General features: G+C 44.3%; 1 protein-coding gene across 2 annotated transcripts in view; it reads right to left on the bottom strand.

The window, feature by feature from the left end:
* Window positions 1–365: 365 nt before the first annotated feature.
* The window catches only part of xylb (xylulokinase homolog (H. influenzae)), a 60,919-nt gene continuing 38,527 nt past the window's right edge, over window positions 366–22,757 (bottom strand). For both annotated transcript variants that reach the window (XM_041879932.2, XM_041879933.2), the window contains 2 exons: window positions 22,004–22,098; window positions 366–980 (listed from right to left, as the gene is read on the bottom strand). In XM_041879932.2, coding sequence (XP_041735866.1) covers window positions 912–980; window positions 22,004–22,098 — 164 coding nt within the window. In that variant the 3' untranslated portion in view covers window positions 366–911. The remainder of the gene's footprint in view (window positions 981–22,003; window positions 22,099–22,757) is intronic.

Raw genomic sequence — 22,757 nt, 5'->3', positions numbered from 1 at the left:
ACACAATAAAAAAAATATATATGTTTGACACCCCTGATCTAAAAGTATGTTTGTCAAAATACCGATGGGATGATGGTAATCGCTTTCGTTTGGTGCCTATGAACACGACTCTGGAAATCATTTAAGCACACAGACGTTGGTTGGACTGGAGGAGAATAATGAACAATTGATTGGGAGTGGCAGTCGTGGGGCCTGTGTGTGTGTGTGTGCGGAAAGGTGTGAAACGCCGCTAGGAATGCTGGGTATTAATAGACCAGTAGGACACAGCCCCAGTCAGAACATCAGCATAGAAATATCCAATTGTTTAAAAAATGTATTTAAAAAACTGTCTTGGTCACCTTCACCAATGTGATTCAACACAGTAATGACATGGGTTCAATCGATTTTATTGTTTGAAGTAATTCGAGGGCATCAGCACAGTAGATCACTGAAGATTCAGAATACTCATAATACTATAGATCTTTCAGAATTCCCATGAGAACCAAATGCTTCAGTTAATATCTGAGTGAGAAGACAATTCCTTTATGGCACTGTCATACTTCCAAAAATACTTGATTTGAAGATCTAAATGCCCATTGAAATGATCACGGCATGACAACAGAGATTGGTCGCTGAATACACAATAACACTTCTCATTGTTCTTCTACGTTCAGCGAAGAACACCAAGTAAATGAGGTATTCTTAGTGTAATCCCTACGAGTCATCACAACTAAACAAATTGAAGAGGGTCATGTCACTTTCAGATACATTCATGACAAATTACATTGAAAAATAAAATCATATTTAAGGTGTATTACAATGTCAAAATCAAGAGGTTGGAATCACGTGTAAGGCACAGGTTTGCAAGTCCTTCATATTTGCTCATCAGACCATGGAGAAATGTGCTGATTGAAATAATTGCCAGTGTTCAGTCACTGCTTTGATTCCTGGAGCACTCCCTCCTCCAGCTCAGTGTAACGTCTCAACAGGGGAGCGAACACCTGAAACAAAAAAGACATAGAAATCCCAGTGAATACCTAAATAATCTGCTATACAATCAAAAACCAATTGAAGAATATCCATTTCATTAGCGCTATGTGGTAAAGTGATCAGTGGACAATGCTGAATAACACTCCTCTACAGATACCCTTTTTGCACAGTTGTCCTGAACCCGACCCGAACTGCCCCGTACGGTGCTGGCTCAGATATTTCTTACTCACATTGTCCTTTCCTTTTTGTCTTTTTTGTGAAAAGGGTATATATATGGTGGATGCGTAACCAGATCAGCACAGCACAGCACAGCATGGCTCGTCTCAACTCAGCAGTTTGAAAAGTGGTATATGGTTGAATGCATCTCCAGCCAGCCCAGTACAAGTCAGCTCAGATCAGAAGTATGAAAAGGCTACCAGACCTTAACGTTTTTTAGGTCTGAAAAGTAGTCCAAATAAAAGCGGAGTGGTTTGCCAGCCCAGAGGCCAGACAATTGGGCTATTTTCTCCCCCTGTGGTGGATGCACACGCATGGGAGAATGGTTAAGAGCAGAGCAGCAGACACTGAGTCAGAAGGCTTGCCTTTCTTCTGAAAACACACTGTGGACAGCATCACTCATTTTGCTTGGAAAAGTCAGTCGGCCAGGATACTGTTTATCTGCACTTAGCACCCTATGTGTGTGTGTGTGGTTTGGTTTTACTATCCTTGTGGGGACCAGAAATGTAAAAATAAGGATAGTAAAACAAGAAAAATTCAGACAAGTGGGGACAAAAAGGCTTTTTTAGGCTTATGGGTTAGGTTTAGTGTTAGGGTTAAAATTAGGGTTAGGGTTAGAATTAGTGTTAAGATTAGGGGTTAGGAGTTACATTTAGTTTTAGTTTTAGGGGTTAGGGTTTTGGGGTTAAGATTAGGGTTTAGTTTAGGTTAAGGCAAAATAGGATTTTGAATATTGTTTGGTCCCCACAAAGATAGTAAAACAAACGTGTGTGTGTGCGCGTGTGTGTGTGTGTGTGTGCACAGTGAGAATTATATTGATATTGATTGAGTCTTCAACTCCAGTCTGAAACCTTTTTATTTCACAGCCATTCGACTGGGTCATTGTATTGGGGCTATATAAAAACACTTAAGATCAATGTCAAACTTTGAACTTAGCTCAACTTTCACATGGTGCTTGCTTAAGACTGAGGTGACCTTGTTTACAAACAGTTTAATTAGTATCACAAACACAAAGAGAGGAAAGCAACATTGACTGCCTCATTGTACAGAAAACATAACATAGTCTCTGGATAGTCCAGTCTTGCACATCCTAGGAAATAACATGACTATCATCACATGAGTACTTATGGTGCAAAGCATGCTGGATGGATGGATGAAAGATGGTTGGATAGATGGATGGATCACTGCCCCTCCATGGCTCTCTGTTCTCCTTCTGTTCTGCCTTTCACTCGTTCTGCTTTTCACTCTGTCCCTTCTTTCCGGTCTCTCTCCCCCTTTTTTTCCATCCCTCTATCCCCCTGACTCCATTCCCCCTGGTCCTGTCTATCACCCTGACTCCATTCCCCTGGTCCTGTCTATCCCCCTGGTCCTGTCTATCCCCCTGACTCCATTCCCCTGGTCCTCTCTATCCCCATGACTCCATTCTCCTGGTCCTGTCTATCCCCCTGACTCCATTCCCTTGGTCCTCTCTATCTCTCTGACTCCATTCCCCTGGTCCTCTCTATCTCTATCCCCCTGACTCCATTCCCCTGGTCCTCTCTATCTCTCTGACTCCATTCCCCTGGTCCTCTCTATCTCTCTGACTCCATTCCCCTGGTCCTCTCTATCTCTCTGGCTCCATTCCCCTGGTCCTGTCTATCTCTCTGACTCCATTCCCCTGGTCCTCTCTATCTCTCTATCCCCCTGACTCCATTCCCCTGGTCCTCTCTATCTCTCTGGCTCCATTCCCCTGGTCCTGTCTATCTCTCTGGCTCCATTCCCCTGGTCCTCTCTATCTCTCTATCCCCCTGACTCCATTCCCCTGGTCCTCTCCATCTCTCTGACTCCATTCCCCTGGTCCTGTCTATCTCTCTGGCTCCATTCCCCTGGTCCTCTCTATCTCTCTATCCCCCTGACTCCATTCCCCTGGTCCTCTCTATCTCTCTGACTCCATTCCCCTGGTCCTGTCTATCTCTCTGGCTCCATTCCCCTGGTCCTGTCTATCTCTCTGGCTCCATTCCCCTGGTCCTCTATCTCTCTGGCTCCATTCCCCTGGTCCTCTCTATCTCTCTGGCTCCATTCCCCTGGTCCTCTCTATCTCCATCTGTTCCTACTCTCTCCTTTCACTTGCTCTATGTCTGCCATACCCCTGCCCCCTTTCTCACTGCTACAGCCCTCTACCTCCAATGCCCCTCCCCATCTCTACCCGCCCGTCTCCGCTCCTCCCTTCCTCTGTGGAGTGTTGGCTCCTGAGCCCTAGGACCATACGTCAGGACTACCGGGCATGATGACACCTTGCTGTCCCCAGTCCGCCTGGCCTTGCTGCTATTCCAGTTTCAACTGTTCTGCCTGCGGTTACGAAACCCCTACCTGTCCCAGACCTGCTGTTTTCAACTCTTAATGATCGGCTATGAAAAGCCAACTGAGAGACCTGAGCACCTAGGACCATACGTCGGGACTACCGGCCGTGGTGACTCCTTGCTGTCCCCAGTCCGCCTGGCCTTGCTGCTATTCCAGTTTCAACTGTTCTGCCTGCGGTTATGGAACCCCTACCTGTCCCAGACCTGCTGTTTTCAACTCTTAATGATCGGCTATGAAAAGCCAACTGAGATTTATTCCTGATTATTATTTGACCATGCTTGTCACTTATGAACATTTTTGAACATCTTGGCATGGTTCTGTTATAATCTTCACCCGGCACAGCCAGAAGAGGACTGGCCACCCCTCATAGCCTGGTTCCTCTCTAGGTTTCTTCCTAGGTTTTCGCCTTTCTAGGGAGTTTTTCCTAGCCACCGTGCTTCTACACCTGCATTACTAGCTGTTTGGGGTTTTAGGCTGGGTTTCTGTACAGCACTTCGAGATATTAGCTGATGTAAGAAGGGCTATATAAAATAAAATTGATTGATTGATTGGCTCTAGGCCAGAGCTTCATGGTGCCACAGCAGGGTGGCTAATCACACCAGTTGGCAGTTGGCCGGGGCCACCATGCACCGACACCATGCAATGATAAGGAAATTAGACTTACACAACACTGCTGGAGGGTGTGTGTGCGCGCGTGTGTGGTCGCACACAAAATCTTCTCTCTGCCCCATGGGAAAATGTATAGAATTGCAGTAAACCTGCTTCAAAACTGCAACATTTTCTCCACGCTTCATGGCGAAAGGTGTAGAATTGTAGTAAACTAACCTCTGACTGCACGTGTGGGTATGGATTTGGGTACGCAGATTTTTTGTGGCCCCACCCCCATCAAAGTTATTTTTTTGATATATACAGTGCCTTCGGAAAGTATTCAGACCCTTGACTTCTTCCACATTTTGTTACGTTACAGCCTTATTCTAAAATTGATTAAATAAATGAAAATCCTCAGTAATCTACACACAATACCCCATAATGACAAAGCGAAAACAGATTTTTTTTAATTTCTACAAATTTAAAACAGATAAAAAACAGAAATACCTTATTTACGAAAGTATTCAGACCCTTTGCTATGAGACTCGAAATTGAGCTCAGGTTCATCCTGTTTCCATTGATCATCCTTGAGATGTTTCTACAACTTGATTGGAGTCCACCTGTGGTAAATTAAATTGATTGTACATGATTTGGAAAGGCACACACCTGTCTATATAAGGTCCCACAGTTGACAGTGCATGTCAGAGAAAAAAACAAGCCATGAGGTCGAAGGAATTGTCCATAGAGCTCCGAGACAGGATTGTGTTGAGGCACAGATCTGGGGAAGGGTACCAAAAAATGTCTGCAGCAGTGGCCTCCATCATTCTTAAAGAAGTTTGGAACCACCAAGACTCTTCTTAGAGCTGGCCGCCCGGCCAAACTGAGCAATCGGGGGAGAAGGGCCTTGGTCATGGAGGTCACCAAGAACCCGGTGGTCATTCTGACAGAGCTCTAGAGTTCTTCTGTGGAGATGGGAGAACCTTCCAGAAGGACAACTATCTCTGCAGCATTCAACCCATCAGGCCTTTATGGTAGAGTGACTAGACGGAAGCCACTCCTCAGAAAAAGGCACATGACAGCCCGCTTGGAGTTTGTCAAAAGGCACCTAAAGACTCTATGACCATGAGAAACAAGATTTTCTGGTCTGATGGAACCAAGATTGAACTCTTTGGCCTGAATGCCAAGCGTCACGTCTGAAGGAAACCTGAAACCATCCCTCCGGTGAAGTATGGTGGTGGCAGCATTATGCTGTGGGGATTTTATTCAGCGGCAGAGCATGGGAGACTAATCAGAACGGAGCAAAGTACAGCGAGATCCTTGACGAAAACCTGCTCCAGAATGCTCAGGATCTCAGACTGGGGCGAAGGTTCACCTTCCAACAGGACAACGACCCTAAGCCCACAGCCAAGACAACGCAGGAGTGGCTTCGGGAGAAGTCTCTGAATGTCCTTGAGTGGCCCAGCCAGAGCCCGGACTTGAACCCGATCGAACATCTCTGGAGAGACCTGAAAATAGCTGTGCAGCAACACTCCCCATCCAACCTGACAGAGTTTGAAACTTCTGCAGAGAAGAATGGGAGAAACTCCCCAAATACAGGTGTGCAAAGCTTGTAGCGTCATACCCAAGAAGACTTGAGCTTGTAATCGCTGCCAAAGTTGCTTCAACAAAGTACTGAGTAAAGGGTCTGAATACTTATGTAAATGTGATATTTTCGTTTTTTTACTTTTAATAAATTAGCATACATTTCTAAAAACCTGTTTTTGCTTTGTCATTATTGGGTATTGTGTGTAGATTGATGAGGGGGAAAAAAACAATTTAATCAATTTTAGAATAAGGCTGTAACGTAACAAAATGTGGAAAAGGTCAAGGGGTCTGAATACTTTCCGAAGACACTGTATATATAGCACATTCGGAAAGTATTCAGACCCCTTCACTTTTTCCACATTTTGTTGCGTTATAGCCTTATTCTAAAACGGATAATGGCGCTTGAGGAGATGGCTGCCGTTTTACGGGCTTTTAACCAATTGTGCTGTTTTGTGTGTTTTTTCACATTGTTTGTACATAATGTTGTACATAATGTTTCTGCCACGTCTCTTACGTCGAAAAGAGCTTCTGGATATCAGAACAGCGATTACTCACCTCAAACTGGACACAGATTTTTTCTTTAACGAGTCGGACGCTAAGGATTTACTGCTGATACCGGACCAGGCCCAAATCCCCTTCATTCGAATGAAGAAGAGAGGCCGATACATGGGACGCAGGTCCGGGTGCCTTGTGTTCGTCGGCGAGTGGGTAACTCGCCTCTACCTCCGTCCTATTGGCCAACGTGCAATCATTGGAGAATAAACTGAATGAGCTCCGTTCAAGTCTATCCTATCAACGGGACATTAAAAACGGTAATATCTTATGTTTCACCAAGTCGTGGCTGAACGACAACATGGATAATATACAGTTGGCTGGGTTTTCCATGCATCGGCAAGACAGAACAGCTGCCTCCGGTAAGACAAGGGGTGGCGGTCTGTGTCTATTTGTCAATAACAGGTCGTGCGCGAAATCTAATATTAAGGAAGTCTCAGTTTTGCTCGCCTGAGGTAGAGTATCTCATGATAAGCTGTAGACCACACCATTTACGAATTGAGTTTGTCTATATTTTTCGTAGCTGTCTATTTCCCACCACAAACCGATGCTGGCACTAAGACCGCACTCAACGAGCTGTATAAGGCCATAAGCAAACAAGAAAATGCTCATCCAGAGGCGGTGCTCCTAGTGGCCGGGGACATTAATGCCGGGAAACTTAAATCAGTTTTACCTAATTTCTACCAGCATGTTAAATGTGCAACCAGAGAAAAATAAAAAAACTCTAGTCCACCTATACTCCACACACAGAGACGCATACAAAGCTCTCCCTCGCCCTCCATTTGGCAAATCTGACCATAATTATATCCTGCTGATTCCTGCTTACAAGCAAAAATGAAAGCAGGAAGTACCAGTGACTCGCTCAATACGGAAATGGTCAGATGACGTGGATGCTAAGCTACAGGACTATTTTGCTAACACAGACTGGAATATGTTCCGGGATTCATCCGATGGCATTGAGGAGTATACCACATCAGTCACCGGCTTCATCAATAAGTGCATCGATGACGTTGTCCCCACAGTGACCGTACGTACATACCCCAATCAGAAGCCATGGATTACAGGGAACATCCACACTGAGCTAAAGGGTAGAATATGTACGTACGGCGACGTGGCTGGTTTTCTTTTTGTAGTCCGTGATTGTCCGACGTGATTAAGACATTTAAGCATGTTAACCCCCGCAAGGCTGCCGGCCTAGAAGGCATCCCTAGCCACGTCCTCAGAGCATGCGCAGACCAGCTGGCTGGTGTGTTCCCAGTCTGCTGTTCCCACATGCTTCAAGAGGGCCAACATTGTTCCTGTACCCAAGAAAGCAAAGGTAACTGAACTAAATGACTATCGCCCTGTAGCACTCACCTCTGTCATCATGAAGTGCTTTGAGAGACTAGTCAAGGATCATATAATTTCTACCTTACCTGTCACCCTAGACCCACTTCAATTTGCTTACCGCCCCAATAGATCCACAGACGATGCAATTGCCATCACACTGCACACTGCCCTATCCCTTCTGGACAAGAGGAATACCTATGTAAGAATGCTGTTCATTGACTATAGCTCAGCATTCAACACCATAGTACCCTCCAAGCTCATCATTAAGTTCGAGCCCCTGGGTCTGAACCCCGCCCTGTGCAACTGGGTCCTGGACTTCCTGAAGGGCCGCCCCCAGGTGGTGAAGGTAGGAAACAACATCTCCACTTCGCTGATCCTCAACACTGGGGCCCCACAAGGGTACGTGCTCAGCCCCCTCTTGTACTCCCTGTTCACCCATGACTGCGTGGCCAAGCACGCCTCCAACTCAACCATCAAGTTTGCAGATGACACAACAGTAGTAGGCTTGATTACCAACAATGACGAGACCGCCTACAGGGAGGAGGTGAGGGCTCTGGGAGTGTGATGCCAGGAAAATAACCTCTCACTCAACATCAACAAAACAAAGGAGATGATCGTGGACTTCAGGAAACAGCAGAGGGTGCACCCCCCTATCCACATCGACGGGACCACAGTGGAGAAGGTGGAAAGCTTCAAGTTCCTTGGTGTACACATCACCGACAAACTGAAATGGTCCACCCACGCAGACAGTGTGGTGAAGAAGGCGCAACAGAGCCTCTTCAACCTCCGGAGGCTGAAGAAATGTGGCTTATCACCTAAAACCCTCACAAACTTTTACAGATGCACAATTGAGAGTATCCTGTCGGGCTGTATCACCGCCTGGTACGGCAACTGCACCACCAACAACCGCAGGGCTCTGCAGAGGATGGTGCGGTCTACTGAACGAATTACCTGGGGCAAACTACCCGCCCTCCAAGACACATACAGCACCCGATGTCACAGTAAGGCCAAAAAGATCATCAAGGACATCAACCACCCGAGCCACTGCCTGTTCACCCCGTATTCATCCAGAAGGCGAGGTCAGTACAGGTGCATCAAAGCTGGGACCGAGAGAATGAAACACAGCTTCTATCTCAAGGCCATCAGACTGTTAAATAGCCATCACTAGCACAGAGGCTGCTGCTGCCTATTGAAATCATAGGTACACGTCAACTATGACAGACAAATTGAGGGAAAAAAATCCAGAAAATCAGATTGTAGGATTTTTAATGAATTTATTTGCAAATGATGGTGGAAAATAAGTATTTGGTCACCTACAAACAAGCAAGATTTCTGGCTCTCACAGACCTGTAACTTCTTCTTTAAGAGGCTCCTCTGTCCTCCACTCGTTACCTGTATTAATGGCACCTGTTTGAACTTGTTATCAGTATAAAAGACACCTGTCCACAACCTCAAACAGTCACACTCCAAACTCCACCATGGCCAAGACCAAAGAGGTGTCAAAGGACACCAGAAACAAAATTGTAGATCTGCACCAGGCTGGGAAGACTGAATCTGTAATAGGTAAGCAGCTTGGTTTGAAGCAGTGCCAGACGTGTCCCCCTGCTTAAGCCAGTACATGTCCAGGCCCGTCTGAAGTTTGCTAGAGTGCATTTGGATGATCCAGAAGAGGATTGGGAGAATGTCATATGGTCAGATGAAACCAAAATATAACTTTTTGGTAAAAACTCAACTCGTCGTGTTTGGAGGACAAAGAATGCTGAGTTGCATCCAAAGAACACCATACCTACTGTGAAGCATGGGGGGTGGAAACATCATGCTTTGGGGCTGTTTTTCTGTAAAGGGACCAGGACGACTGATCCGTGTAAAGGAAAGAATGAATGGGGCCATGTATCGTGAGATTTTGAGTGAAAACCTCCTTCCATCAGCAAGGGCATTGAAGATGAAACGTGGCTGGGTCTTTCAGCATGACAATGATCCCAAACACACCGCCCGGGCAACGAAGGAGTGGCTTCGTAAGAAGCATTTCAAGGTCCTGGAGTGGCCTAGCCAGTCTCCAGATCTCAACCCCATAGAAAATCTTTGGAGGGAGTTGAAAGTCCGTGTTGCCCAGCGACAGCCCCAAAACATCACTGCTCTAGAGGAGATCTGCATGGAGGAATGGGCCAAAATACCAGCAACAGTGTGTGAAAACCTTGTGAAGACTTACAGAAAACGTTTGACCTGTGTCATTGCCAACAAAGGGTATATAACAAAGTATTGAGGAACTTTTGTTATTGACCAAATACTTATTTTCCACCATAATTTGCAAATAAATTCATAAAAAATTCTACAATGTGATTTTCTGGAGAAAAAAAATCTCATTTTGTCTGTCATAGTTGACGTGAAAATTACAGGCCTCTCTCATCTTTTTAAGTGGGAGAACTTGCACAATTGGTGGCTGACTAAATACTTTTTTTCCCCACTGTATATACTGCATTCTATTCTATAATATTATTCTGTATCTTAGTCCATGCCGCTCTGTCATTGCTTGTCCATATATGTATATATTCTTAAATCCCATTCCTTACTTTTTTTGTGTGTATTGGGTATATGTTGTGAAATTGTTAGATATTACTGCACTGTCGGAGCTAGAAGCACAAGCATTTCGCTACACCCGCTATAACATCTGCTAAACACGTGTATGTGACAAATACAATTTGATTTGATTTGATTAGTGCTGCAGCTTTCAAGGAGCGGGACTCTAACCCGGACACTTATAAGAAATTCCACTATGCCGTCCGACGAACCATCAAACAGGCAAAGCATCAATACAGGACTAAGAATTAATCCTATTACACCGGCTCCGATGCTCGTCGGATGTGGCAGGGCTTGCAAACTATTATGGACTACAAAGGGAAGCCCAGCCGCGAGCTGCCCAGTGACACGAGCCTCCCAGACGAGCTAAACCACTTCTATTCGCACTTCGAGGCAAGCAACACTGAAGCATGCATGAGAGCACCAGCTGTTCCGGACGACTGTGTGATCACGCTCTCCATAGCCGATGTGAGTAGGACCTTTAAACAGGTCAATATTCACAAGGCCGCAGGGCCAGATGGATTACCAGGACGTCCACTCAGAGCATGCGTGACCAACTGGCAAGTATCTTCACTGACATTTTCAACCTGTCCCTGACTGAGTCTGTAATACCTACGTTTCAAGTAGACCACCATAGTCCCTGTGCCCAAGAACACCAAGGTAACCTGCCTAAATGACTACCGACCCGTAGCACTTACGTCTGTAGCCATGAAGTGCTTTGAAAGGCTGGAAATGGCTCACATCAACACCATCATCCCAGAAACCGTAGACTCACTCCAATTTGCATACCGTCCCAACAGATCCCAGATGACGCAATCTCTATTGCCTCCACACTGCCCTTTCCCACTTGGACAAAAGGAACACCTACTTGAGAATGCTGTTCTTTGACTACAGCTCAGCGTTCAACAACATAGTGTCCTCAAAGCTCATCACTAAGTTAAGGACCCTGGGACTAAACACCTCCCTCTGCAACTGGATCCTGGACTTCCTGACGGGCTGCCCCCAGGTGGTAAGGGTAGGCAACAACACATCTGCCACGCTGATCCTCTACACGGGGGCCCCTCAGGGGTGTGTGCTTAGTCCCCTCCTGTACTCCCTGTTCACCCATGACTGGGTGGCCAAGCATGGCTCCAACACCATCATTAAGTTTGCCGACGACACAACGGTGGTAGGCCTGATCACCGACAACGATAAAACAGCCTATAGGGAGGAGGTCAGAGACCTGGCAGTGTGGTGCCAGGACAACAACCTCTCCCTCAACGTGATCAAGACAAAGGAGATGATCGTGGACAACAGGAAAAGGATGGCCGAGCAGGCCCCCATTCACATCAATGGGGCTGTAGTGGAGTAGGTTGAGAGCTTCAAGTTCCTTGGTGTCCACATCACCAACAAACTGTTACGGTCCAAACACACCAAGACAGTTGTGAAGAGGGCACGACAAAGCCTATTCTCCCTCAGGAGACTGAAAAGATTTTGAATGGGTCCTCAGATCCTCAAAAGGTTCTACAGCTGCACCATCGAGAGCATCCTGACTGGATGCATCACCACCGGGTATGGCAACTGCTCAGCCTCCGACCGCAAGGAGCTACATAGGGTAGTGCATACGGCCCAGTACATCACTGGGGCCAAGCTTCCTGCCATCCAGGACCTCTATACCAAGCGGTGTCAGAAGAAGGCCCTAAAAATTGCCAAAGACTCCAGCCACCCTAGTCATAGAATGTTCTCTCTGCTACCGCACGGCAACCGGTACCGGAGCACCAAGTCTAGGTCCAAAAGGCTTCTTAACAGCTTCTACCCCCAAGCCAAAAGACTGCTGAACAGCTAATCAAATGGCTACCCGGACTATTTGCATTGACCCCCTTTTTACGCTGCTGTTACTCACTGTTTATTATCTATGCATAGTCACTTTACCCCTACCTACATGTAAATATTACCTCAATTAACCTGTACCCCCGCACATTGAGTCGGTACCGGTACCCCCTGTATATAGCCTCTTTATTGTTATTTAATTTTTTAAACTTTATTTAGTTTACTAAATATTTTTCTTAACTCTTATTTTTCTTAAAATTGCATGGTTGGTTAAGGGCTTGTAAGTAAGCATTTCACAGTAAGGTCTACACCTGTTATATTCTACGCATGTGACAAATACAATTTGATTTGATATGAATAAAACAAATCTCATCAATCTACACACAATACCCCATAATGACAAAGCAAAAACAGGTTTTTAGAAATTCTTGCAAATTTGTTACAAATAAAAAACAGAAATACCTTACTTACATAAGTATTCAGACCCTATGCTAAAGACTCGAAATTGAGCTCAGGTGCATCCTGTTTCCATTGATCATCCTTGAGATGTTTCTACAACTTGATTGGAGTCCACCTATGGTAAATCCAATTGATTGGACATTATTAGGAAAGGCACACACCTGTCTATATAAGGTCCCACAGTTGACAGTGCATGTCAGAGCAAAAACTAAGCCATGAGGTCGAAGGAATTGTCCATAGAGCTACGAGACAGGATTGTGTCGAGCCACAGATCTGGGGGAAGGGTACCAAAACAAGGTCCCCAAGAACACAGTGGCCTCCATCATTCTTAAAAATTGAAGAAGTTTGGAACTACCAAGACTTCCTAGAGATGGCCGCCGGCCAAACTGAGCAATCGGTGGAGAAGGGCCTTGGTCAGGGAGGTGACCAAGAACCCGATGGTCACTCTTGACAGAGCTCCAGAGTTCCTCTGTGGAGATGGGAGAACCTCCCAGAAAGACAACCATCTCTGCAGCACTCCACCAATCAGGCCTTTATGGTAGAGTGGCCAGACGGAAGCCACTCTTCAGTAAAAAGGCACATGACAGCCCGCTTGGAGTTTGCCAAAAGGCACCTAAAGGACTCTCAGACCATGAGAAACAAGATTCTCTGGTCTGATGAAACCAAGATTGAACTCTTTGGCCTGAATGCCAACCATCACGTCTGGAGGAAACCAGGCACCGATCATCACCTGGTCAATACCATCCCTACGGTGAAGCATGGTGGTGGCAACATCATGCTTTGGGGATTTTTTCAGCAGCAGGGACTGGGAGACTAGTCAGCATCGAGGGAAAGATGAACGGAGAAAAGTACAGAGAAATCCTTGATGAAAACCTGCTCCAGATCGCTCAGGACCTCAGACTGGGGCGAAGGTTCAACTTCTAACAGGACAACGACCCTAAGCACACAGCCAAGACAACGCAGGAGTGGCTTCGGGACAAGTTTCTGAATGTCCTTGAGTGGCCAGAGCCCGGACTTGAACCTGATCGAACATCTCTGGAGAGACCTGAAAATAGCTGTGCAGCGACGTTCCCCATCCAACCTGACAGAGCTTGAGACGATCTGCAGAGAAGAATGGGAGAACCTCCCCAAATACAGGTGTTCCAAGCTTGTAGCGTCATACCCAAGAAGACTCAAGGCTGTAATCGCTGCCAAAGGTGCTTCAACAAAGTACTGAGTAAAGGGTCTGAATACTTATGTAATACTACTGTCTCAGAGCTCTACGGACAATTCCTTCGACCTCATTACTTTTTTTTTTGCTCTAACATGCACTGTCAACTGTGGGACCTTATATAAACAGGTGTGTGCCTTTCCAAATCATGTCCAATCAATTGAATTTACCACAGGTGGACTTCCATCAAGTTGTAGAAACATCAAGGATGATCAGTGGAAACAGGATGCACCTGAGCTCAATTTCGAGTCTCATAGCAAAGGGTCTGAATACTTACGCAAATAAGGTATTTCTGTTTTAAATTTTTAATACATTTGCAGAATTTTCAAAAAAACTGTTTTTGCTTTGTCATTATGGGGTATTGTGTGTAGATTGATAAGGAAACATTTTATTTAATCCGTTTTAGAATAAGGCTGTAACGTAAATGTTTTTTGGAAAAAGTCAAGGGGTCTGAATATGGATGGATAAGCAGCTTAGGTGAAAAATCTGATACATCTTACTCTACATTTCCTTCAGTGAATCTAATCCTCTTGCAATTTACCCGAGTGTATAGAGAGTGCATTGCGGGAGAGTACATTTTGGGGAAAAAAGGAGGGGTGAAAGATATTTTCCTCTGCCAGCCTGTGCCCCATCCCTAAGAAAACAGCTTTCTGCCCCTTGACACCATCCATTAATGTTGTGCTCTGGCAGTAGCAGCCTATCCCTGGGGGGCATACTAAGAGAACTGTGCTGTATTGTACATGTCAACAGCACACTCAATTTGTAAAGTGTGATAGACGTTTAGTACAACTAGTGTGTGCGTGGTGTGTGTTGGTTGGTTCTTCTATTCTTGTGGGATCCTAAAATCACCAAAAAGTCCCCACAAGGATAGTAAAACAAGGACAATTCTCCCTCGTGGGGACATTTCCAATGACCCCATGAGGACAAAGGCTATTTTAAACTTAGGGATTAGGTTTAGGGTTACAATTAGGGTTAGTGTTACAATTAGGGTAAGGGGTTAGTGGTTAGTGGTTAGGTTTAGGGTTAGGGTCAGGTTTTAGGTTTAGGGTTACGGGTTAGGAAAACTAGGATTTTGAATGGAAATCAATTTTAGGTCCCCTCGAGGATAGAAGAACAAAACGTGTGTGTGCGTGTGTGTGTGTAAGGTAAACACCAACTAAATAACCCTCTGAATGGTGTAGCCCCTGCTGACCTCTGACAATCTCTATGAAGGGAGATAAAGCCCCAGCGTTTCCAAAGCAAAAACACCCCGATGCCCCAGAGGACAGTGGGTAGTGTGGTACACTAACACTCCTCTCCTTTTGGCCGGGGAGTCCATTTCTTTGGGCCACATCAATCAGGTCTCAGAGAGAAATCTCACAGAGGCCTATGCACATCCATGATTTCTTATGTGGATAAAAATGACCGACATTATTAGGCTAAAAAAGGGATATTCACACACTGATTTATGCTTTCAATAAACTGTGAAGGTTTATTTCAAAAGCTGTGTTAGCTATCTGGTAGCCTATAAATCCCTGGCCAGCATCAGCATGCTAGCAGTTAACATTAAGAAGTACAAGGCTTTGCAATTCATTAAATTCCTTTTTATCGGTTAGTAAAACTGTCCAGGGTGCTGTATACTTCGTCTAACACCTCTGCTTTTCCCAGCAACCCCAGGTAGCTGAGTAGCTGTCATAAATATGGAGGGAGGATGTTCGACGGGTTTGCATAAAACTGCAATGAACGGTAATCCGGCATGACTGATTCCTACCAGCTCCTTAATAGGTTGCCGCCACCGCCCTGACAGCTAAACATATTCCCGCCCAATAGGGGCTGACACGTGATCTGCAATGAATTCCCACAGGGGCCTAGCAAATATAGAGCAGTCTAATATCACACACAAACACACAGTGCTCCTCGGTCCCTCAGACCACATTCAAAGATACGGTGCCGAGAAGCTAGAACAAAACGCACACTGCAGTGAAGCAGCGCCGTAGTTAATGTATTGTGAAACCGACTGAAACAACATCACTTTAAAGCTCAATAGGTAGGCTATAGTGACGTAAAAGTGAATGAAAGTTATATTAATAACACAAAGATAAGCTACTGTACATAAAGTACATAATGTACTCGCCATACAGTACATTAAGTTCCCTGGTTCTTTCAATAGCTGTAAGGCAGATGTAGGATCTTAATTTGATCCCCCTGTTGCAGGAGAACTTTCCTGAAATGCAGAAAATGTCAAACTTAGTGTATTTGAGGTTTAAAAAGGCTTCCGAAGTTTGTAATTTCCACTTAAACATTTCTGATTTGATTTTCCCTTACGAAAAATTATTTTTCCGGCTATAGCAAAATGGCTCAAATTAAGACCCTACACCTGTACAGGTCCAGAGCTCATCTTCTGCAAACAATGAAAGAGATGACAACAAAACAACTATGTCTTTCATAACATTTCAAAGCAGTACATTTCTATCTTTAAGAATACAAACAATACTGTGTGTGGTGTGTGTGTGTGTGGTGTGTGTGTGTGTGTGTGGTGTGTGTGTGTGTGTGTGTCATGTTCCATAGCCTCGGCCTACTGAGGGACGGAGAGGAGAAACAACATGTATGACTTTCAGCTCATTCAGAACATATGGCAGACTACTGTGTATAGGAACATAACAGACCAGGCAACAACACACTTTTTGTTTTGATTGGTGGCCAATAAATGGAAAATTAACACACATCATTTACATTGGCGTCTCATTAAGAAGAACACCGTCATTCACTTGGTGTGAAATGGGTCCCACACGCTGTCTCGCAAAACAGTGTAATAATCAAAGGCTTCTAAATTCATAGTGCTGCAGGAGGAAACCCTGTTCGATGTGCTACATCATGCATGTAATAAGCAGTTGTGAAATTTCTCATTGTTATTTATGAAGAATACTGGTACATCATGAGAAAAGCCTGAAAAACATCTCCTCACTAATCCCGGTATCATCTTAAGAAACCCAGCCAGTTTCATAGCTACATGTATCTTTTACGTTCCTCTTTTTAAATATTTAAAATACATGCATTTTGCATGTGATATAAATGCATTATAAAAATCATATTTATATCTCATATCTCATGTGGTATTATTGTCAGTTTCTAATGACAGAAAGGTACACGTTTGATATCAACTTTGGCAATAAAATAAAAACACCCTTTACATTTTTTACACTGTTTGCACCCATACACAAAAAAACCAGGACTGATATCTAATATGCATATATGTTGTTATTCATGCATTTGCCATTACAATGACGAGCATGTCTTTTTTGACTGGGTGATAACAGAGATATTCGACATTTCAGTATTAACAGAGAAACTCAACATGTCAAAGACATGAGAGATATTCGACAAGTCAAACAGTCTCCCTTCTCCCGGGACCCCAAATCATACCAGTCGCCATGGTAATGTGCCTTTGTTGGGGTGGGTAACATCTGATATTTCCTCCCAGAATCCTTCACAATGAGACAATCGTTGAACTGTGATGTTTCTGTCAAACTCCAAATTAAGAAACAGCAAGCGACCCACTTCGTTACTGTCTCTCTTTCACATAGCCTACATAGACGACCTTCTAGGAAGGGAAAGGGGGTGGGGGGGAGAGAGGAGGAGAGAAGTGAGGGATTTAGGGAATAAAGACAAAAGCAAAAAAAAATGATTATGATGTTTACCATTAAGCTGTCGCAGTCCTAGCTCATGCATATTTATCAAGGTTGAAGTTTAAGCTCACGTTTGGAACATCTCTTTTAAAAACGTTTTTTTTTCTCCACTGCTTGTTTCATTGTTGACATAATAGAACTGTCAATCTGTTGACGTGCTCTGAAGGACACACCTGCTAGGAGAGGGCTTTTATGCCAAAATATTTGTGAAGAACCACCAAATACGCTGCAAAAAACTTAACTGAGAAGGAGCATGACTATGACACCAACTTCTTGTGAGGAAGTCCAAATATGGACACCGTACGTGCAACTACAACCCTGACTGTTGATGTTGCTTCTTAACTTCTGGACTGAGTACAAAACCAGTACGTTTCACACCATTGTGACAACTGTCAATCATCCCAGGATCCTCTTCTTGTAAGCCCAGACAATGTTAATTAACTAAACATATAGTGCATGTGCCACATCCCTTATCCCATAATTAAGCCCTTACAGAGGCTAAAAGAGCACAACTTAATTGGAGAGTGTGCCTGCTGCTTCCACGTCAGAGGAACCTGTTCCCCTCAGTACATTGTGCTGCTATGTAACGCTTTATGAACTGTACACACACACACACACACACGCACTTCATCTATAGGTATGTGCGGTGTGTTGTCTAATGGGTACTGCCTGCTTTATACCTTCACCTCGGCACACTCCTGCTGTGAAGCGCTTCATGAATTGTAAGCACACGCACAGACGGATATACACACAACACACACACACACTAACTCTCTACAGTATGTGCGCATGTGTTCTCTCTTGGGCCTTACAGTGGCTTGCAAAAGTATTCACCCCCCTTGGCATTTTTCCTATTTTGTTGCCTTACAACCTGGAATTAAAATTGATTTTGGGGGGGTTTGTATCATTTGATTTACACAACATGCCTACCACTTTGAAGATGCAAAATATTTTTTGGGTGTGAAACAAACAAGAAATAAGACAAAAAAACAGAAAACTTGAGCGTGAATAACTATTCACCCCCCCAAAGTCAATACTTTGTAGCGCCACTTTTTGCAGCAATTACAGCTTCAAGTCTCTTGGGGTATGTCTCTATAAGCTTGGCACATCTAGCCACTGGGATTTTTGCCCATTCTTCAAGGCAAAACTGCTCCAGCTCCTTCAAGTTGGATGGGTTCCGCTGGTGTACAGCAATCTATAAGTCATACCACAGATTCTCAATTGGATTGAGGTCTGGGCTTTGACTAGGCCATTCTAAGACATTTAAATGTTTCCCCTTAAACCACTCGAGTGTTGATTTAGCAGTATGCTTAGGGTCATTGTCCTGCTGGAAGGTGAACCTCCATCCCAGTCTCAAATCTCTTGAAGACTGAAACAGGTTTCCCTCAAGAATTTCCCTGTATTTAGCGCCATCCATCATTCCTTCAATTCTGACCAGTTTCCCAGTCCCTGCCGATGAAAGACATCCCCACAGCATGATGCTGCCACCACCATGCTTCACTGTGGGGATGGTGTTCTCGGGGTGATGAGAGGTGTTGGGTTTGCGCCAGACATAGCGTTTTCCTTAATGGCCAAAAAGCTCAATTTTAGTCTCATCTAACCAGAGTACCTTCTTTCATATGTTTGGGGAGTCTCCCACATGGCTTATGGCGAACACCAAACGTGTTCACTTATTTTTTCTTTAAGCAATGGCTTTTTTCTGGCCACTCTTCCGTAAATCCCAGCTCTGTGGAATGTACGGCTTAAAGTGGTCCTATGGACAGATACTCCAATCTCCGCTGTGGAGCTTTGCAGCTCCTTCAGGGATATCTTTGGTCTCTTTGTTGCCTCTCAGATTAATGCCCTCCTTGCCCGGTCCGTGAGTTTTGGTGGGCGGCCCTCTCTTGGCAGGTTTGTTGTGGTGCCATATTCTTTCAATTTTTTAATAATGGATTTAATGGTGCTCCGTGGGAAGTTCAAAGTTATTTTATAACCCAACCCTGATCTGTACTTCTCCACAACTTTGTCCCTGACCTGTTTGGAGAGCTCTTTGGTCTTCATGGTGCCGCTTGCTTGGTGGTGCCCCTTGCTTAGTGGTGTTGCAGACTCTGGGGCCTTTCAGAACAGGTGTATATATATACTGAGATCATGTGACAGATCATGTGACACTTAGATTGCCCACAGGTGGACTTTAATTAACTAATTATGTGACTTCTGAAGTTAATTGGTTGCACCAGATGTTATTTAGGGGCTTCATAGCAAAAGGGGTGAATACATATGCACGCACCACTTTTCCGTAATTTTTTCCATTTCACTTCACCAATTTGGATTATTTTGTGTATGTCCATTACATGAAATCCAAATAAAAAAAACATTTAAATTACAGGTTGTAATGCAATAGGAAAAACGCCAAGGGGGATGAATACTTTTGCAAGGCACTGTATGGTTTTGTCCTAGACATATATATAGGTTTCCATGCATATGATATGTTCATACGTCATACAAACATGATGAACTCTTGTGCGATGTGAATCGTGAGCTGCTCTCACAATGTAAAGGCAGAACGATTTGTGAGTAAATTTTCCTCGTAATAAATGATGGTCTCGATAAGAGCATGAGGCATTCACACAGACCTGGGAGGAGAGAAAAACACCATTGTGTCAGTAATGGGCATTCCTACAAAGGGAGGTCAACCTATATACCTCAGTTAACCCTCTTGAGTCAATTTCTGCGGCCCTGTGGTAATCGAATTAGCATATTAAAGTCCCCTGTAGCTCAGTTCATAGAGCATGGTGCTTGCAACGCCAGGGTTGTGGGTTTGTTTCCCACGGGGGGCCAGTATGAAAATGTATGCACTCACTAACTGTAAGTCGCTCTGGATAAGAGCGTCTGCTAAATGACTAAAATGTAAAATGTAAAAACATCCCATCAAAATCCGTCAGTTTAAGATAGAGATATCCGTTTTTTCGCATGAGCTGCGTCTCAATCCACCGCATCTGACAATGGCTGCCTTCCACATCTGCATTGGAAGGTGGCCGAGCTACAGTGGTATTTATCAGACCATGAGACATCCCGAAGATCTGTCTTCTCACAAAAACGTCTGTAGCGTCTGAACAGTTTGGCCTACACACTAATATGACCCCTATATGGAAAGGTTTGCTCTAGGATGCCCACTCGCCGGTACCAGCAAAAAAAAAAAAAGGAAATATGTAAGTAGTTTAGTACCTAAAAGGAGGGGGTAAATATGTGTGAAAAAATATACAAATAGTTTCCTGATCTTTTTTATATCTCTAAAACGTAACTATCTGTTTTTCTATGAATTCATCTGTTATTCAATGTGTTTCTATGGGATAATAGCAGTAATGGGGGGGATACCTAAAGGGGTCCTAAAATTCAAAATCAAATAGCTAAATGATCCTTGGTAAGACCATCTTAAAAGAATTCCCCCCCCCCCCGGTTTAGACTCTAGAGGGTTAACAACATCACTCGAGCCGCCATTTGCACATAAAAGGATACCTGCAGCCCAGCAGAGGCCATTCACAATGACGGCGAGTCGCCGACCCCGTACGCCAAACTCCAATTACCTCGCTGTGTTTTATCAAAGACGGCACTCGATCAGTCCACCGTCGGCGGCCGCATTGGCTGCATCTCTTACAAATGCTCACAATGGCTGCCTCGCCCGCTAATTCCCACAAATGTCACTTCAATTTCACACAGCTCCTTATTGGCCTATTTGTGCTAAATAACATGTATTTTAATTAGAACTGAGCATTTCCCTCATCCATTCATCTCCTCCTGTAAATGTTTCTCTCTTTCACACACACACACACACACCTAAAGTCTCTGGCTCCATTTAGATAGCAAACCACTGTCTGTCCCCACGTGAGCCCCATGTATTTCCACCGCCGGTCAGAGGGGTTGGCATGTAATTCACTTTTACAATCCCTTCACCAAAGGGGGATGAAGCATTTAATGAAGAAGCAGTGACTCATAAAAGTAGGCCATTCAGCAGCCAATAAGTCTGGAGACTGAGGGGAATCTGAGGGGAGAGTTCAGTGGCTAAAAAATACTCTTCCTAGTCGTAGCCCGTCACTCACACAATCCCCATGTTCCCCCTGTGACGCTGCCACTGTTAAACAGTAGAGCTCTGTGACATTTGAGGTAGGCCGGGATACGGCGAAGACACTGTGATTACATTGGTCAGGTCGTTAGGACACAGTGATTTCATTGGTCACTTCGTTAGGACACTGTGATTTCATTGGTCACATTGCTAAGCACTTTGCCAATCCTGTTGGTGCTACTTAACAGCGGCATGTTACATCCAAGCTGTCTGCCCTGAGCCAGTAGCAGAACATTAAAACCATTCAGAAAGATCAAAGAGGTGATCAAAGAAATGTTGTACAGAAATGTAGACCTGGAGCCATTGCCTTTGAGGCACAGACAGCTAGTTCCTTAGCATATACATACATAATTCCCATGCCTTACCTTAAAATAGTATGTGATTCATTTGGAAAACGTATTGAAATGCCTTCACAAAGTATTACTCATATATGCAAGAGGCCATATATAGACACAGATTCACAATATGAATAAATGCTGATCACTATCAAGATGCGGTGTTGACTTAGCGACAGGGAGAGGGAGGGGGAGAGGTAGAGAGAAAGAAAGAGAGGGAAAGAGACAGAGTGAGAAAGCTGCTGAACTGTATTGTGTTGTGTTACTGAACCTTCTCAGCTCCAGGAGTTGGGGTCACTGCAAGCTGGGGTTCTGGGGCTTTTCTCACCACCTCAGCGAAGGACATTCCTGATTCCGCAACAAGTCCTGGCAAACAAAAAGTGGATTCAGTTTACCGAAAACATCAAATACGACCATGTAAAAGGTTAGTCAAATGGCAACCAATCGTTGAAAAGGAGTACGTCACAGTCACAATGTGTATCCATCGGGTATTAAACATATAATACTAATAACTTACTATATCTACATACTCAAAGCAACAGCTGGTTTCAGTATGTACACCCTAAACTGTAATGAAAATGTATGTGCAACTTCATAATCAATGCCATTGAGAGCAAACGATGCACAAGGTCCTTGTTTGACTTCATGATTGCTGAATGTTCGCACGCACATGCATATCCTTCCTAATTCCATAGGCTCAGAGAACTAATTAATATGTACGAACGATAATTTAATCATATGGTACGTGTACGCTTCCAAGAGATGAGCCTTGATATCAATCTGACATTTTCTGGTTGGAGAGGCGAAGATTTTTTATCAGAATGCATCAAAGATGAATAGACAGAGTGTATGGAGTGTTTAAGTTCTGTCCACATCAGGAACTACTTCCACATCACCCATGTTGGGATTTATCTTTGTGCATACAATGGGGAAAAAAAGTATTTAGTCAGCCACCAATAGTGCAAGTTCTCCCACTTAAAAAGATGAGAGAGGCCTGTAATTTTCATCATAGGTACACGTCAACT

The sequence above is a fragment of the Coregonus clupeaformis genome, chromosome 7 (assembly GCF_020615455.1).
Source record: "Coregonus clupeaformis isolate EN_2021a chromosome 7, ASM2061545v1, whole genome shotgun sequence".
Lineage (NCBI taxonomy): Eukaryota > Metazoa > Chordata > Actinopteri > Salmoniformes > Salmonidae > Coregonus > Coregonus clupeaformis.
The sequence above is the reverse complement of the archived record's forward strand: the minus strand, read 5'-3'. Positions and strand labels throughout refer to the sequence as shown.